Below are 19,182 nucleotides of genomic sequence, written 5' to 3'. Positions count from 1 at the left end.
CTCTCCGCCTATCCCTGTTGTCGCCCACTCCCCACCATATAATGCCTTCCCAGCACTGTTCACTGTAACCAAATATTCTTATTAGAGAGAGCAGAAAAGATTCCCATGAGGCCTAGGACTAGTGAAAGCTATTTTAACACAATTGCTAAGAACCCGAGCAGGACTGGGACAGAATCTCCTGGTACCTGAAAGAATACACCAGATGCCTCCCCCTTAACCTGGTGGTGCTCTTGTCCAGTGATCTTCAGCCTTTTCCATTCCTATAAGTCGCCTCAACCTCACAGCTTAGGCTTTGTGACCCCCTTGGAGTTCCAACCCCAAGGCTGAAGAACATTGATTTACAGCGCAATCTTATCTTGTGCTGGAACAGGCAGGCCAGGAGGCCTGTGCTTTATCCAGCACAAGATTGGGGCCAGAATCAGTTCAGCTAGAGGCAAAGGGAAACTCTTACCCCCGAGTAAGCCACCACAGCCCCAATGGGTCTCCTCAGACCTGCGCCACCTCAGGACGTGATGCAAGTCTGATGAGAACGGAGCACCTTGGAGCCGCTCCCCACTGCTCAGGGAATGGGGTTGGGATCCAACGTAACTGCCATAATTTAAGCTAAATTATCTGTTGGGCATCCACAGATTTTACAAGGAATAAGATGTCCTTCCTAAGAGTAGGAACCAGGTGCTTTGATGCTTCACCAAACCAATCCGGCGAGAAATCTCTGCTAGCCAGTGATGCAGTACTCTTATTCACTGGCGTGTGTCCATCTTCATAAGGCACACAGCTTCCACTGTTCCTTTGGGTGGTTGTAATTAGTTCAATTAGTCTGGTGCCTGAAGAATCCGTTCCTTAGATTGACAGGGCCCACCATCGGTTTCACTCCCATCATCTCCTGTGGAAAAGTCCCAATTAACCATTCTCCCAATGCTCTTGAATCTCTTGCAGGCAGGCCAGATGTTCCTGTCACTACCTGGTCATTATTGCCAATTTAAATTAAAAAGCAAAAAAAACTTGTAAAGAACAACCTTAAATCAAAGTTTTGGGCAACCTGCTAGACACATCCCTTGTTGAGTTCCCTGATCCTTCCAGCATTTTAATTCTGCAGTTTCTCAGCATTCTAATTTTGCAGTCTTTTTTGTGGCAGCTTGCCAGCATCTTTGCCACACACCCTGGGCAAACCATCTTTTTCTAAACAAGGGACTAGAAGGAGCAGAGGCTGGTACATCACTGAGCACAGGGGCTACAGGGGGCATAGCATGATCCTGGAGAGCCCAGATCACTGAGCTTGTCTCCTAGGTGCTTCAATCAGAGCCAGAAGAGGACATGCAGGCAGTGAGAACTTCAGAGCTCAGAAGTTTAACCCCCACCAGGAGGGCGCAAGGAGGGGACAGGGAGAAAGGCCCAAATGAGTCTACTCCATTTGAAAACCATTTCCAAAAAACCCCCTGAGACTTCCCAGTGAGAGAAAGATAAGACCTTTGCACTTGTTGGAAATGCTCTAAGACAGGGGTGCTCACACTTTTTTGGCTCGAGAGCTACTTTGAAACCCAGCAAGGCCTGGAGATCTACCAGAGTTTTTTTACAATGTCCACACCATCATAACATATAACATTTATGTGTACAATCTATGTTGGTGTACCTTGCATAACCCCATGAGCCAATATTGCACAACACAACGTAATTAACTATAAACATTTTTTGTAATTACTTGAGTTTACTTTGATGACTTGCACTGAAGTGAATCAGCCAAGGAAGCATAGTCCAGATAGTAGCTGCTGACAGCCAGCCTCAAGCACACTTCCAAATGTTCATCAGTCATGGTGGAATGGTACTTGGACTTAATGATCTTCCTGTAGGAAAAGGCTGACTCACATAAATAAGTGGAGCCCTTCCTGCCTCAGGTGCTCTTATATCCCTGAGGGCCCTATTGCCTTCAAGTGGCTGCAGCTGTGCAGCACACTCTGCTGGATGCCCAGGCCTTACCCTTAAAGGGGCCACTGCTGACACCACATCTACCTCCTCACCAGATCTTCCTTGATTCCAATACAAGTGGGGGGAGGGGAGCAGATCTCTATACAGACCAGTGCAAAAACAAGGGAAAGGTGTGGGGGAGGGAAGATCTCTATATAGACATCACAGCAAGACCAGTGCAAAACCCCTTGCACACAGAACCAACAGATGGAAGTGGGGGGGGGGGCAGATCTCCATACATACCAGTGCAAAAACGGGGGAAAGGTAAGTCATCCCCAGGAGATTCAACGGGGCTCGCTCCCAGGGATGCGTGGACAGGAGAGAAGCCTGCCAGCGGCTCCTCTCCAGGGCTACTCACGAGTCAGCCCCAGTAGAGTCAACAGGGCTCACTCCCAGGGATGCGTGGACAGGAGCTCACTCCCAGGGCGGGGCTCACTCCCAGGAATGCGTGGATGGGAGAGAAGCCTGCGATCGACTCATTTTGCCTGGTAGCTCGCGATCGACTTATTGAGCACCCCTGCTCTAAGAGAACATAAGAACAGCCCCACTGGATCAGGCCATAGGCCCATCTAGTCCAGCTTCCTGTATCTCACAGCGGCCCACCAAATGCCCCAGGGAGCGCACCAGATAACAAGAGACCTGCAAGGCTTCCTGGGAATTGTAGTTAAGAACATAAGAACAGCCCCACTGGATCAGGCCATAGGCCCATCTAGTCCAGCTTCCTGTATCTCACAGCAGCCCACCAAATGCCCCAGGGAGCACACCAGATAACAAGAGACCTGCATACTCATGCCCTCCCTTGCATAAGGCAGGGGGTTGGACTAGATGACCAATTAGGTCCCTTCCAACTCTATGATTCTATAAGACCCAGGTAGGGTTGCCAAGTTTGTCTGCAGGCCCTTTAACTGCGTTTTGATCTGCAACAGTTATCCAGTGATCATAGTCTTGGTTAGGAACCTAGAAAGATGCCTTATTTTGCCCAAAACTTTGATATAGGACATGATTGGTCTCCAGAGCCCAGCATGGAGTGGCAGATTGACCCCTCCCTGAGCTCTGAGGATTCATGGGGGCCAGGGAAATGACTGCTGACAACAAATAATGGCTAACTACCAGTAGCATTCCCAGAGGGGTGGGCACAGCGCTAGGTTTTGCAGGCATAGCCCCTCCCCCTCATCTTCACGTTGGCGAGATCAACACAGAACAGATGCCTCAGCATTGCTCTTGCTACCCGGAATGTCTCCAAAGGCAGGGGGAGGGGTTGCTTACACAGTACATTGAATCACCTGCAAAACCTAGCGCTGTGCCCACCCCTCTGGGAATGCTATTGCTAACCACTGGTTGGTTGGTTGGCAACCTTCAGTCTCGAAAGACTACGGTATAAGCCTACAGCACCCGGTATTCCCAGGCGGTCTCCCATCCAAATACTAACCAGGCCTGACCCTGCTTAGCTTCCGAGATCAGACGAGATCGGGCATGTGCAGGGTAGTTAGCTAAAATGTGTAGATTCTGTAAGATTGTGCCTTTGGACTCGGTTGTGGGTCTGTTTTCCTATTTTATTGTGAGTTTGGTAACCCCGTTTTTAATCTCAATAGGAAGACTGTTGGCGTTTTTTGCTGTGGCCCAAATGAAATCTCCAAAGTTCTTCACAAACTGAGCAACAGAAGCAATCCTTATGGGACAAGGTTTGAATACAATAAAGAATCCTTCAGCTGAAAGTCTCCAGGACTCACGAGGACCGTCTGGAAGACCTGAGTGCAATTACCAAAAAGAAAAAAAAAGACTTCAGAATTAGCAGCGTTAGCCAGAGGCCATGTACCAAAGAGTAGCAAAGAGTTTGTTTTAATTTATAACTATTTAATACACTAAGAAGCGGAGCAACTTTGAAAAGGAATGCATCCCAGCTACTTATACACAGCCCCAAAGTGTCTTAAGAGGTGGCAGCTTGCCTCTGCAGAGCTTGAATTACTAGAAGGTTGTTAGCGGCTCATACAGTTGCTTCTACGGCTGGTTTCAAGATCGATCCATATGGAACATTTGAACTTTCTCCACTGAAGGCTTCAGAACTTGGAAAGTGGCATTGGTTGAATGACCAACAGATTGATCAGACTGCTGTAAGCTGGCACATAAATAAAGCAACTTTGAAATGGAGAGACTTTAAGCAAAATATTACAACTTTAGCACTACAGGGGAAATGGGGAGGGGAGTGTTAATGTCCAATCCCTTCTTCCAGGTATAGAGGCATACCAAGGAGAGAGGTGGACAGGCCTGCTATTTTTAGCTTTAACCTTTTTTTTTTAACCTTCTGGTCCAACACATCACATGGAATTGAAGGACCTTTTGCCCGCACTGTGTTTTTTTTAGATATACAAAATGGTCTAAGTGTACACCTATATCATACAGGGACACTGTTCAGGAAGCGGGGGAGGAAGTTCAGTGTGGAGGCAAGTCCAAGTTTTCTTGGTAGGGGATGTCAGAAAGAAGCCTGAATCCAGCAGAACCTACCTCCATGCATGTGTTCTTAAATCACAGCCTTCAGCTATAGACCTTTGCTCACTTTTCTGAGAGTAAGCCCCATTGAACACAGTGAGACTTTCTTCTGAGTAAGCATACATAGGACTGTTCTGGGAGTCTCCTGTGCACAATTGTTGGAAAATTTAAGAGTTGCACACGATGCCTACAATATGTTCAGTGGGCCAGTGAGATTTCCAGTGATCAGGTCCTGTAGAAAGTATTGGTGTGATCACAAAGGAGGGAAATCAGTGTTACCGCACATGCTCTAGGTCTTGCCTTCACATACTTTCCTAGACATGAGTGTGACCAGCCATTGGCAATGCAGCAGTACTTAAGGAGTTAAATGTATGGGCACTTAAGGAAGCAGGAGTCAAAAGTAACTGAAACAAACCAGTCTGAGGAATTACGTAATTACAGTATTAAAATCAATAAAATCAAGCAAAGGCAATAGAACTCAGTATGTTTTCCATTGAACAAGGGGAGGCTGTATAGAAATCCCTTTTGTAATGAGAGAGGAAGAGCTATGCATTGGGAGAGGATCTAACCTGGGTTACCCAGGAAGCAAGTGAGTTTGGGCTGCAAACAGCTTTGAGGGTCCTTGTTGGAGCCTTGCTGTGCAGTCAAATTATTGGGGGGGGGGGGGGTTTGAGAAGGAGGTGCAAGTTGCACTGCAGAGACAGGGCTGTAGCTAAGCTAATTCCTAAGGGGAATGTTACAATGTGATCAGGTGGGGTGTGGGATGAGCTGGTTCTCTTGCTTGGAATGCACAAAGGTGATTACTCACAGCTTTGCGAAAAGCCTCTCTCTGGCTGGAGAGAACACTTTCCTAGTTTGGTAGTCTTGAGCCAGGCAGCAACTGTTACCCTGCACGTGCCCGATCTCATCTGATCTCGGAAGCTAAGCAGGGTCAGGCCTGGTTAGTACTCGGATGGGAGACTGCCCGGGAATACCGGGTGCTGTAGGCTTATACCATAGTCTTTCGAGACTGAAGGTTGCCAACCTTAGTCTTGAGCCATCCTCATAAGCCCTGAAAAGAAAATGATCTGTGAACATCCTAAAAATGACTGAGGGTCTTTCAACATCAGACAGGATCCTCAGTCAGTGCTGAACAAATGCTGGCCTGGGCACCTTGCCCATTGGTCAAATGGACCCACTTCTTTCACATCAGTCCAAAGGAGGATGGAGAAACCCAACTTCCACCCCACACAAGTGAAAGATAACAGAAAAATAAAGACACTGTTGATCTGATTGAAAGAAAGATGTTAAAAGTGGAGATAGGGGACAGAACAATAAACAGTCCAAGAAGGGAGAGATTGTAGAGAGAGGCAGAATATCTTTCATTGTGCAGCTGAAGTGGTGGGAATCTTACATTCTGGTACAAAATGAAGCCAGGATTCGAATTGGAGCCTCCAAACCAGATCAATTTATCATCTTTTTGGCACATGGGTGTGTGCGTCTTAATTGGTTCAGGAATTGCCCACCCCTTCAAAGTATAGATCCCTCTTGAGAACTTCTTAGTCTGAGGGGGCTGTTGTTTTGTACTCTCCTGGAAGGTCACACCTTATCAAGCCTAGGAAACTCTTGGCTGCACACCTGGGAAGATGCTCCATATAGCATTATGCACCCAGAAATGCCCTTGTATTCTTTGTTCAGACCCTTAAAGCAAATGTTGGCATTCTCTTCCCCACTGATGACATCCATGCTGTCCAAGACTTTCACTCCGATGCTGGAGAGGGTTTTATTTCCTGCTCATGAAGTGTCCAGCCATGGTAGTTACCCTCATTTCTGGAAGAACTGACTTCTGTGCCCACCAAGGGGCACCTTTGTGGCTGCGTTTTTACTCCTGGAGCCGAAATCATGCAGCCCAACCACGCACTGTAGATGGACATTGTACTCCAGCCTACCCCACAAAGATGGGTCTCTTCCTCTCTTCCCAGCCCCTACCAACAACTCTTCCTCCCTTCTAGAACCCCCATTCACCAGTGCCTGTTTTAAGCCTCCCTCTAATCTTCTGTTGGGTCATCTCAGGCAGAGGAAACTGCCCTGCTGGTAGCATAACTCCCTCTCCTCCCCTTTCCTGTCTTCCTTCACTTATCCCAGCAGTTCCTAAACTTACTGTGATCATGGAACCCTCCTTCATACCAGCCTCTTCTTACCTGGCTCTCCTGGACACCACCATCTTCAATTGCATGAGATCTTGCGCAATCCAATATGGTTGGGAGAGCCAAGAAGAAGAAACTACAAGGGATATCCCATGGCTCCCCTGTGAGTTTGCCATGGTGCCATAGCGCAGTTTAAGCCATGTTTAGCACACAGTTTAACCCAGTGCACTGATTTAACCCACGCAACTCTGAGAATGGAACCATCTTCAATTATCCTTCATCCACAACCACAGAACTGCCATGCAACTGTTCTTACAAGTAAAAATTGCATTTTTCCTTGTTACCCCATATTTTTCAATAAAATATGTATTCTTTTTGAAAACCCTTTCTTGTGGTTATTATTAGCCTAGTCCGAGGCACTTTGAAGTTGTTCACTCTGCAATCCAGTCAGTGGACCAAAAAATGTCATGTACTGCATCTTGGGGTCTCTAGTTATTTCCCCCAACCTGGCTGTAATTTTAGGTCAGGAAAGCCTGAGACTGTGTTGCCCTTGAACCCACGTAAGCAGCGTGAAGTTCGTTACCCGGCGTGCCCTGGTCCCAGTGGAACACACCGAGGGAAGGTATAGAAGAAAACAGCTTGTTAATTGCTGGTACCAAAGCAAGGAGGCAATAGCCTCAGATCATGCGCAAAGTGCCAACTGGATGCAGACGAGCCTTTTATATTCATTTCAAAGCAATATGTTCAACAGGCAAAAAGTTCAGCAAATTTCCATCTCTACCTTACTCAAGATCCCCCTTTACCCCTCCAGGGGGTTGTGGGTCTTGCAAGATAACACAGACCAGCTCTGTCTGGTCCAGGGACCAAGGTACTGGGGAACTGGAACTGAAAGCACTGAGTGAAGTTATGAAGGCAAAAGGTTTGTAAGCTGGCTCTGTGTTATCGCTATAACAAAGGCACGGGGTGAGGGCTGGCACATGGCTTTTTGCTAACAAGCATTTTAGAACCAGAATCAGAGCTGATGTTAAAATGGCATGACTTTGGCCAGAGTTTAGTGAGAGCTCTTGGATCACAGAATCCACTGTGTATTTGCACATGCTGTGTGAGAGAAGTGTTGGCAACATGGTGGGGGGAATCTATCACTAGTGAATTTAAGTATGAACCAAGGGGATTCATACTGAACCCCTTAACCAAGGGGGTTAATGCAGATCATAAATATTAATTCACTGTGTCTGAATACACCACAGTCATGTTGCATCCTAGTCATGAGGTCTGGAATAGTCATGTCCCAGAAGGCCACATTTCACAGTCAGTTGGTGTGTCCAATTCAATGAACCATACATTGAACAGGCCTGATTTGGATCCTCAGAGGTTGAACTGGGTGGTATAGTGGGTGCCTCAATGTTCTTTCCTTTGAGAAGTATCCAGGCCTGCTTAGAAAGACCATAAATGCATGAACTAGTCACAGGAAACCCCCCATTATATGAGAAATTGGGCAAACTCTTCTTAACAACAAAACCAGGTGGATAAAGTGCAGCATTTTCCTGGTCGTACGCATTCTATGGCAAGGAAACTCAAACTGTGAGCCAAGAATGGATTATCCACATTCAAAACAATCACATATTCGTATTTCAGCTTGTATTCTAATCCAAAACATGGCATCAAACTGCTGAAATCCTGTTCAGATGAGCTCCACTCTGGTTTCTAGACAGTGTACATGTGAATCATCAAGGTGTTATCCATGAGGACTATAAACATTTTTTTTTTTAAATTTCCTTTATTAGTGAATAATAAAACAATAATACAATTGCTGAACAAAATAACTGTAGAAAGGAAAAAATAAAGGAAAAGGAAAAAGGTGTATATATATTCAGTAAATGTACAATTAAACATAACCATTTATTTTTATTTATTTTATTTCTGTATTTATATACCACCTTTCTCATCATCAGAGTGCTCATCAAATTTATTCAAGGTGGTTTACAATAACATGGATATTAATAAAGAATCTATTCATACATTTCTGGAAAGGGCTTCCAAATTTCCAGAAATCTACCCACGTGCAATTGTTTTCTACAAGCTATAATCTATATATAGAGACTATTTAGACTCTATATATGTGTAGTGTCTTCTACAAGTTATAGTCTTATGAAAAAAAAAATCATGTTCCTAGTCCTCAATATTTGATTCTACAGGCTATAAAATACTGAGGACTAGGAACAAGACCGTTTTGATAGTAATGATAAAGTTCAGTGCATGATAAGAGATCTCAAGCTTGCTTCATAAATGTACAGGGTGACCCAAAAAAAAAACAGAACCCATAAATCTTTGAATAAAACTATTAATTTTAATTTTTCTTCTTTTTTTCTTTCAGGGTATACAAGTCGACTTTGTGCTAATAAATTCTTCTCATGTCTTCATACACAGATTGAAGTTTGAGTCCGGTAAGTTTCTTGAAATTTACTGGACCTTTGTAGGATTTAATAAAATTTTTATGGGTTCTGTTTTTTGGGGGGTCACCCTGTATTTATTCATTTTCACTTTTCTTTTTTTCAGAATTTCTATACCACATTTCTAGTATCAGCGAACAAAGCAGCACAGAATGCAATTTATGTGCACAGTGAGAGCCACTAAAACTCATGGCTAAGAGCATAAAGACACAGCAACAATGCACAATCCTCCCCCTCCCCCCAGTTGAATATCTATTGGCCTTCCATGCAAATAGTTGCACATGAAGCTATTTCTGCTCACCTAGATGAGAGGCATCTGGTACTCAGTGCAGGCTGAATGAGCATCATGATGTCAATATCTGCGTCCTGAAACAGCACTGTGCATCCACTGTGTTGGATTCGGGTGACTATAAAAAAGGATGGCTTTTTTATAGTTGGAAAAAAAGCCATCTTTGATGCCAACAGGCTGTCCTGCTTGAGTCATCCATGCTCTGTTAGTGGAAGTCAGTTGCTTTTAACCCTTTCGCCATCACCTTACAGTTATATAAAATGGGGCTAGGTGCTTTGGCTCTAAGCAAACCTGACAGTTTGATAAATAAAGCCTGGGCTGTGTTGCTTCTTGACCCCAGGTAAGGACAAGCATGAAGACTGAGAATCAAGAGTTACATAAATGTTGAGTGCACACAGTAATGTGCGGCGGACAGAGAGAGGGAGAGGCTGGCAGTCTGCTGCATTGCTTCACTCCAACCAGCCACACATTAAAATTCTGTCACTGCAAGGTCATTGCGCTATGCCGATCCTCATCTAGCCATCCTGCTTTTAGGGCTGCAACTTGGGCATGGAAAAGAGAAGGTGCATGCCTCTTCCGACAACAGAACGAGACTCCTCCAGTCAGGGCATTCCTTGTGATAGATGTGTATCTGTTTGATTGATTTATTATTATTCCCACCTTATCTTCCTGGTTCGGAGTAAGCAGCATTTGCAGGCCTGCTCAAGAGACACAGCTATGCGAACTTGATTCAAAGAGGGTAAGTGCCTTGGACTGCCCATTAATAATCCCTGAGATATGTAAACTATCGGCCCCTCTTTGCAGAGAGTGTCCTGGTGTGCACTCGATGTGGTGTGGGTGATTAGGGATGCTGTGCAGCGCTCCTGGGAAGAAACCACCAGAGAGGAAACAGCGGCAGTAGAGAGACGCACCCTGGGATCAGAGTCTATGGATCACAGACTCTGTCTGAACACACCATGATCTGCAAGTTGGCCGATTGGCTAGTCACTTGCAATACACTTTGCACAGGGGGATTGGACATAGCTCAGTGGCAAAGCACCGATTCCCAGCATTGCTAGCTAAGGCGGGAAAGACCCACCTGCTGCCCTGGGGAGTTGCCAGCAGAGACAACCCTGGGCAAGATCGATCACAACTTCATGCACTGCAAAATGCCAGCTGCAAGCTAATATCCCAGTCACCCTGGGTGATCTTGCTATGTCGATTTCCCATACCAAATGGGAACATGTTCTTTGCTGCTCTAGTTAATGATGATGATCTGAAAACTGACGATACTTTTAACACGCAGTGTTTCTCAAACTATGGGTCAGGACCCACTAGGTGGGTCACGAGCCAGTTTCAGGTGGGTCCCATTCATTTCAATGTGGATTTTATTTTCAATATATTAGACTTGACGCTACCATGGTATGCGCACAATGACAGTTAATGGGGTTTACTCCCAGGTAAGTGTGGGTAGGATTGCAACCTTTGGGATGTTTGGGGAATATTTTTTAAAACAAATCAGCCACTGTTTGGGAGGGTTAGGATGGATCTTCTTTATTTTAAATAAATTCTTGAACTTATACTTATTGCAAATTTTTAGTGTACTTAATTGATTTTATTGTATTTGATCATATGGCGGGTGTTAAAAACTTTCCCGCTTGAGGATGTCACTGCTGGCCTTGACATCACTTCCAGTGGGTCCCAACAGATTGTCATTCTAAAAAGTAGGTCCCAGTGATAAAAAGTTTGAGAACCACTGCATTAAAGAATGCCAGGAGCTAGTTCACACACTGCTTTTGGAATGAAGCAAACCTAGGAGCCACCATTCACCTGGAGAAGCCACTACTTCAGGAGTCCAACTTCAGGAGTTCATACCACAAAGTCATGTGGATTACATCACCTGGACAGCTATTTTTAAACTGAAAAAGCCACTTCCTAAAGGGTGATCAGGTGGGTAGAAGTGGCTGGAAGGAGTCGTTTTGCATGTATTCGGAACTCTGCAGAGCCACTAGGGGGGCAAGATTTGGAGTGAGGAAATGGTAGGTGAAAAGCCCCTCGAATGTACTGATCATTTATTTATTTATTTATTTAATTTATGCCGTTCCTTGTGGACATGCTTCAAGACAGCTAGCAACCCCCTCCCCCCACAACCTAAAATTTGTAAAATAGTAGTTACAAATACATTAAAACAGAGAGAAGCAACAACACCAGCTGAGCAGCTGTATGATCCTTGTTGTTGGCAACCTTCAGTCTCGAAAGACTATGGTATCACGCTCTGGATGGTGGTTTTGGCACAGCGTCTAGTGTGGCTGAAAAGGCCGATTCGGGAGTGACAATCCCTTCCACACTGGGAGCAAGTGCAGCCTGTCCCTGGTCTGTCTCCCTGGCTGTGGGCCTTCCTTCTTTGCCTCTTTGCCTCAGTCTGTTGGGCAAGTGTCTCTTCAAACTGGGAAAGGCCATGCTGCACAGCCTGCCTCCAAGCGGGCCGCACAGAGGCCAGGGTTTCTCACCTGTTGAGGTCCACTCCTAAGGCCTTCAGATCCCTCTTGCAGATGTCCTTGTATCGCAGCTGTGGTCCACCTGTAGGGCACTTTCCTTGCACGAGTTCTCCATAGAGGAGATGATCATCTATGTATGATCCTAACCCACCCTGTAGTAGACAGTGGGTCTTCAGGGCCTTTTGAAAAGTCTGGAGAGAGGGAGAGCCATGATTTCTCTGTGGAAGAGAGTTCCACAGATGTAGGGCCAACACAAAGAAATCCTTCTATGTACAGCATTAAAGGTAAAAACCAGCACCTTCAATTTTACCAAGAACCAATGGGGAGCACATGCTGTTCACAGGTATTGGTCACATGACCTGATCTGGAGTCTCCCAGCAGCAGTGCAAATTTTGCACCAGTGGTTTGGAATTTTACACCACAATTCCCAGTCCGTTTTTTTGGGGGGTGGGGGGCAGTCCCACACAGAGCATGTTGCAATTCTCAACAAAGATGACAGAGGCCATTTCAAATCCAGAGTGCAAGTCAAATTGAAACGTGTCAAGGAGCTCCGTTTCCTGCAAAACTCACTGAAGTCAAGTCTCCGCCGATCCCAATTGACTCTACAGAAGACGTCTCCATTTAGAAAGGGCTGCCTTTCAGGGTGATAGCAAATGCCTCAATGCGCAGCAACAGTCTGGCCCTCACCAAACTGCATGTGCATGGCAGTTCCTATGCAAAGACTGCATGGAACAACCTCTGAATGCTTCTATATGCAGCAACTGTTACCTTGCACATGTTTGATCTTGTCTGAACTTGGAAGCTAAGCAAGGTCAGGCCTGGGTAAAACTTGGATGGGAGACTGCCCGGGAATACCAGGTGCTGTGGGCTTATAACATAGTCTTTCAAGACTGAAGGTTGCCAAACATATTATGGCTCCAGAAACTCTCACAAGATCAGAATGCCCCATATCATGCCAGTGATCAGATGATCACCCAGCAGACCCCAAGCATTGGATTGTTCATCCAAACTGCCCCTCTGCAGGTGACACTGAGCCTACTTTTAAATAGCTTCCGCAGCCTACTTAAGTTGGTTCAGGGGCAATGCAGAGAAGCAGTTCAGATGAACAAATCAAAGAAACCACAGCACCATTGCTCCCCGTAGCATTTGCCCCAACCAGGGCCAATAAATTTCCTACAGGGCTGAAATAATGCACTTTTTAAAAAGAAGAACGATTCTACACAGGTCACACGAGAAGTGAAGTCATCCTACAGTAAATATCATGCAATACCATTTAGGTTAGTTAGTTGGCAACCCTCAGTCTCGAAAGACTGTGGTATCACGGTCTGAATGGTGGTTCTGGTACAGCGTCTAGTGTGGCTGAAAAGGCTGATTCGGGAGTGACAATCCCTTCCACACTGGGAGCAAGTGCAGTCTGTCCCTGGTCTGTCTCCCTGGCTATGGGTCTTCCTTCTTTGCCTCTTTGCCTCAGTCTGTTGGCCAAGTGTCTCTTCCTCCACCATACGCAGGGCTGGATTAAGCTAATGTGAGGCCTGTAGTATATGTTATAAAGGGGGCCCTAAATTTTTTTAAGAATACAGATAAATTTGAAACATAAACTATTTATTTGCATGGTAAACTAATTCAATTTTTATTTCCATTTTCTATATAGCCGGATAATGCAACAAGTATGTCTGATAACATCAGTAATAGTGTTACTTACATATAGGTCTCCATTTTTGTACTTGCGGTAAAGTTAAATTTGAACAACATTATTCATATCATGTTATTAATGACACCCGTGATGATTCCGTGCCATGCAGTAGGTGGCTCCCCATCCATGTAAACGACGGGGCTTCCAGATCTTGAGATGCCAATTTCATCAAAGACAATCCTATCCAGCACAGGAGTGGCTGCTCCAAACAGCTGCCGCAAGATACTATGCTGGATCTAAGCAGGCTGGAGGTCTCTTTGGGGTAAGGGGATATTTGTCATGTACGCACTGCTGAAACAGAGACGCCTGCGCTGGCTCGGTCATGTCGTGAGAATGGATGATGGCCGGATCCCAAAGGATCTCCTCTATGGAGAACTTGTGCAAGGAAAGCGCCCTACAGGTAGACCACATCTGCCATACAAGGACATCTGCAAGAGGGATCTGAAGGCCTAAGGAGTGGACCTCAACAAGTGGGAAACCCTGGCCTCTGAGCAGCCCGCTTGGAGGCAGGCTGTGCAGCATGGCCTTTCCCAGTTTGAAGAGACACTTGGCCAACAGTCTGAGGCTAAGAGGCAAAGGAGGAAGGCCCATAGCCAGGGAGACAGACCAGGGACAGACTGCACTTGCTCCCAGTGTGGAAGGGATTGTCACTCCCGAATCGGCCTTTTCAGCCACACTAGACGCTGTTCCAGAACCACCTTTCAGAGCGCGATACCATAGTCTTTCGAGACTGAAGGTTGCCAACACATCCGGAGAAAAGCCCTAGCCTACTCAATGGGGCTTCTCGAGCCTGTGCCAGCTATTTTGAGGTGCAGACAGAGGCGTACTGTCCCTCTGGTAAAACATGGCGCATGCCCTGGGAGCCACGGGGGGGGGGCAACACAGCATGCATTCCTGTCGGGAAGCAGTTGGAGCGCACGTGCCCGCTTGGCAGCTGGTTAGGTGAAATCGCCAGGATGGCTGCCAAGTGCTCCCTCATGCTCCAACTGCTACCCCGTTGTGGAAGCGAAGCACATGCACCCTGTCAGCAACCAGTCAGGCGAAATAGCCTGGTCGGATGCCAAGCACGTGCTCATGATCCAACTGCGTCCCCATCGGGAAGCAATTGGAGCACATTCGCCCTCTCAGCAGCTGGCCAGGCAAAGTCACCCTGCCAGCTTCCGAGCGTGCTGATGATGTCATGTGTTGCCCTGGGCACCAGAAGCCCTGGGTACACCACTGGTGTAGACCTGAGGAGCCCCATGTCGGGCTTCGGAGCCCAAGACGGGATAGGATTCAGTGGAGGAGGCTTCCATAGTCCCAACCCCCTTCCCAGGGTAGTCCTCCCCTGTTCCTTCCCTTTGGTCACCCGAAAACACCTCCTCCCGCCCCCCCTGCACCATTTGGCATTTTCCTGGCCTCTGCCAGCAGTCACTGCCCCCTTAGTGGCATTCATGGTAAAGGCCTCCCCACCAGCTCTGCTTGCTCAATGGGCAGTGCAAACATGCCGTACGACACATTTGCAACACCCAGTGCCAGCACTGGAGCAGAGGCCCATTTGGATCGAGCTGCCTGTGCAAGGCCCCTTGAAAATGTGGGGCCCATCGCATATGCTACTTGGGTTAATCCAGCACTGACCTCACAGTTCTTCAGTGAATTTACAATTATACTTTTCAGGTCATTTTCTCCCTAGCATGTACGCACTGCTGAAACAAAGACGCCTGCGTTGGCTCGGTCATGTCGTGAGAATGGATGATGGCCGGATCCCAAAGGATCTCCTCTATGGAGAACTCGTGCAAGGAAAGCAGCACCCTACAGGTAGACCACAGCTGCGATACAAGGACATCTGCAAGAGGGTTCTGAAGGGCTTAGGAGTGGACCTCAACAAGTGGGAAACCCTGGCCTCTGAGCGGCCCACTTGGAGGCAGGCTGTGCAGCATGGCCTTTCCCAGTTTGAAGAGACACTTGGCCAACAGTCTGAGGCTAAGAGGCAAAGAAGGAAGGCCCATAGCCAGGGAGACAGACCAGGGACAGACTGCACTTGCTCCCAGTGTGGAAGGGATTGTCACTCCCGAATTGGCCTTTTTGGCCATACTAGTCGCTGTTCCAGAACCACCTTTCAGAGCGCGATACCATAGTCTTTCGAGACTGAAGGTTGCCAACAACTTAGTCGCAGAAACTGAAAGTGCCTTCTGACTCTTCCGGGGGGGGGGGGGCTTTCTGAGGCCTGGAGAGGCTGCTGGAAATCCAAGCACAGATGTCATTATCTGCTGTTTTTGGCATCTGCAGTGGTTCTGGTAACAGAACTCTCATGGTTGCAAGGGCCGACCTGTACTTCCTAAGTCTGCTGTATTGGTGCTCTCAGAGTCATTATTTTCCTTCTGTGTTCTTGTTTGGAGATACCCTTAGCCTTATCGTATTTTGGACTGCCACCCATTCCTGCTACCATTGAATTACTGGTGAGCCAAACACAATGGTTTGTTATGTAGGTCTTATTATATAGTCACATGTTAACTGTCTATGGCAGCAGTGCTCAAAGTTGTGACTGCTGTCCATCAAAAATGCGGACCCTGTCCAGACCAAAGCTTTTCGTTCTGCCTCCATGCGGCTCCTCCGTTCGGTAGATCTGGCCTCTGGGACACTCTGTGCAATTGTATCTGTTGTCTGGTATCCCCAAAGTCTGGCACAACAGGATGTCCGGTCAGACATGACTGCCCAGAGCATCCCAATCTACCCAGTAGAGGAACTGCGTGGAGGTGGAACGAAAGGGGCAGCTTACCGGATGGGTGTATCCATCCAAACCCCAGATCCAGCCCCCAGGCTGGGGTTCAAGTGGCCCTGATCTATGGAATCAAGGAAAAAATTGCGTGAGGCTCAGCCCTACAGCTTCAAATGTTCTGCAAGTGACTTCCCTTTATTCATATTGATTGCAGCAGTTACCAGAGGTGCTCTTGGCAGGAAACAGCCACATTATGAAAATGTATCACTGAGAGAAGAGGCTTTCAATAACCTGCTCATGAAGCAATGAATATTTTTTTCCAGATTGTTACGATCAAGGAACCATTTGCAGCTTGGCCGTAACCTACAGATCAGAACGCTGCTGAAATGTTTAAGTAGGAAAAAGAGATACTCTGGGGGGAGATTTACTCCCCCACCCCAGGAACCATGGGCTCATTTGTGTGACCTTCATTCTGCCCCTATATTCTGGAAAGGAGAATTGTAATATAGAGCAGTGGTTCCCACACATTTAGCACTGGGACCCACTTTTTAGAATGAGAATCTATCAGGACCCACCGGAAGTGATGTCATGACTGGAAGTGACATCATCAAGCAGGAAAATTTTTTTAACAATCCTAGGCTGCAATCCTGCCCACACTTACCCAGTGGTAAATCCCACTGACTATCATTGTTAAATGAATATACTTAGTAGAGTTAGAGAGAGAGAGAGAGAGAGAGAGAGAGAGAGAGAGAGAGAGAGAGTCTCGAACTCTCTCTCTACTTAGTAGCTTGTTAAAAGTACAGGTCTGTAGCATTTCCCCAGATGCAGTCACATACCATGGTAGCATCAAGTCTAATGTATTAAAAATAAAATATTGAAATGAATGGAGACCCACTTGAAATTGGCTTGTGATGAACCTAGTGGGTCCCGACCCACAGTATGAGAAACACCAATTATAGCAAATGATCTGTGGTTCATTGCCCTAATTCCATCTGGAGGGAATGGACAAACTTTGAATGACACAGATCTTCTCAAATGGGAAATGGTCTCTGGTTTCTAGAGGGGTCACAAAAAGCCCTCCCCCAGTTCAATCTGCAATTGGACTTAGCAACAAAGTGAGGAGGTAGCACTTGAGGTTAGGTTCTAAGCCTAATTTCAAACCAAATCAAGCCCTATTGTGTCTCTGATGACAGCACTGGGAGTACAGCAGGACCAGATCCCTCCGATATTCAACTATATGTCAGCTTCCAGTTCTCCTCCCCCTCCATCTCTCCCACCCACTCTATCCACTTGTCAGCCTCCAAACTTTTTTCCTTCCTACCCACCAATCACCTGCAAAAGTGCAACATTCAGTGACTGAGAAGGACTCTTTCATTAAAAAAAAAAAAATTATCCTCCCACCTTTCATCTCCCAATGTACCAGGAGAGAATGGCATGCTAGGTCTTGGAGCTTATACACTTCCCAGGTTCTTCGGTGCCCTTGGGAAAACTCAAAACCCCAAGAGCCCCAAAAGCCATTGTTCCTTTCCTTCCACTCCTGGTGCACTGGAAGTAGTAAATGCAAATGGAACAAATTAAAAACCTTTTGTCAATCCCTACTCAACCACTTAGCCAATTCCTTTCCCCGGGATTAAGAATGAAATCCACTGATCTCATATATAATGAATCCTGGTTATATACAGAGTATGTTGTTTATTTTTGCAGCTTTTGCTGCGCCCTTTGCTCGATCCCACTGCAGACTCTTGCATGCAACTGCGGCTCTACGACAAAGGCCCGAATCATAGTTGTGCATCACGAGTGTCTCTTCAGTCGTACACCACATTCCCCCATTCAAAAACACTGTCAGCAGTAGAGAGCTGAATCATTTTCATACACTGCATGGACAATTGGATTAATTGCACATCATGTTCACCAATTAAATCACAGGCAGCAATATAAACGGATGCAGTTCTGAATCATTGCACATTAAGTGCTTAGTAAGTTTAACGGTGCACTTAAAGCCAGCCTTTTTTCGGTAAGTCCAACAATAAATAAATGTGTGGGTCATTTATCCACAATTGTGCATATACAATTATTTTCATTTCAGAAGTGGGGAGAAAGACAGAAATGTATGGTGTGTCTATTAATACCAGTCTGTAGGAGGAATGTGCCCCATGAATTATCCTTTCAGTGCCGTAGCTAGAGGGGGGGTGGCGTACCACGTTTTGCAGTGAGCCTCCCTGCAGCACGCAAGCAGCTCCTACCCCTCCCCTTGGGAGCCTTCGCCTCCATTCCCCCTCCCACATGGCTCCAAAGGGGGGGAGGAGCCTCTTGCACACTGCTGGGAGGCTCCCTGCAAAACCTAGTGCGCCACCCCCCCTCTAGCAACGCCAGAGTCCTTTCTTGTCATAGATTAGTGAATCAGTAAATGAAGAAGGGGTGCAGACTAACATCCATGTATGCTTTGCAGCAGTAGACTGTGGGGCCCAGCTCTACGTGGGACCCACTGGGTTACTGGAGGCAGCAGCGGAGCATCTCAGGGTATGGCCTCAACACTGTCAGCCTGGCCCAGGTGGCCTCAGTAGGGTTGTGGGGGAAGGGGGTTGCATGACCTGCGCCCTTCTCCCCACCATCTGGGACTCTTGCAGCCCTGTTTCATGGGCTAGCCAGCATTTGCCCCAGCCAGTAGCCTAGCCAGTTCTGCCTTCATCTGTGGCCAGGCTGGGCTTTACGTTGGGGACCAGCCCACTTAGGCTCTGCCCCCTGAGCCCTCCCTCGCTCCCTCTGCTCACATCTACGTCTCTCTTCTGCTCTGCCTGCCAGCTGGGTTGCAGCGGCTGCTGCCTTCACCATTGCTCCTGGAGTGGGTTGGGCTTGTGCGCTGTGCTGTCCCCACAGGCCGGCAGGCAAGGGGGCAGTGGTGAGCCTCGGACCTCCGGGTGGTCTGCTGGAGGCCTGCCCAGCCAGTCAGGGACTTGCTTGGTTCCCTGCGCCTCTCAGCCTTGGCTCGCCGGAACTTGC

At 47.0% G+C, this 19,182-nt stretch overlaps 1 protein-coding gene and 2 pseudogenes across 1 annotated transcript in view; 2 read left to right on the top strand and 1 right to left on the bottom strand.

Annotated features, from left to right (window-relative positions):
• Positions 1-4,210, top strand: part of NOX4 (NADPH oxidase 4) — a 93,683-nt gene extending 89,473 nt beyond the window's left edge. Inside the window, exon 16 of the mRNA XM_066619907.1 lies at positions 3,555-4,210. Within this exon, the coding sequence (XP_066476004.1) occupies positions 3,555-3,675 (121 nt within the window). The 3' untranslated portion in view covers positions 3,676-4,210. The remainder of the gene's footprint in view (positions 1-3,554) is intronic.
• Positions 3,343-3,460, bottom strand: LOC136646799 (5S ribosomal RNA; annotated as a pseudogene).
• A 1,111-nt stretch (positions 4,211-5,321) lies between the features above and the next one.
• Positions 5,322-5,438, top strand: LOC136646994 (5S ribosomal RNA; annotated as a pseudogene).
• Positions 5,439-19,182: the final 13,744 nt, after the last annotated feature.

Source organism: Tiliqua scincoides, chromosome 3, assembly GCF_035046505.1.
Source record: "Tiliqua scincoides isolate rTilSci1 chromosome 3, rTilSci1.hap2, whole genome shotgun sequence".
NCBI classification, from domain to species: Eukaryota; Metazoa; Chordata; class Lepidosauria; order Squamata; family Scincidae; genus Tiliqua; species Tiliqua scincoides.
Note: the sequence above shows the minus strand (reverse complement) of the source record. Positions and strands in the feature narration are given on the sequence as shown.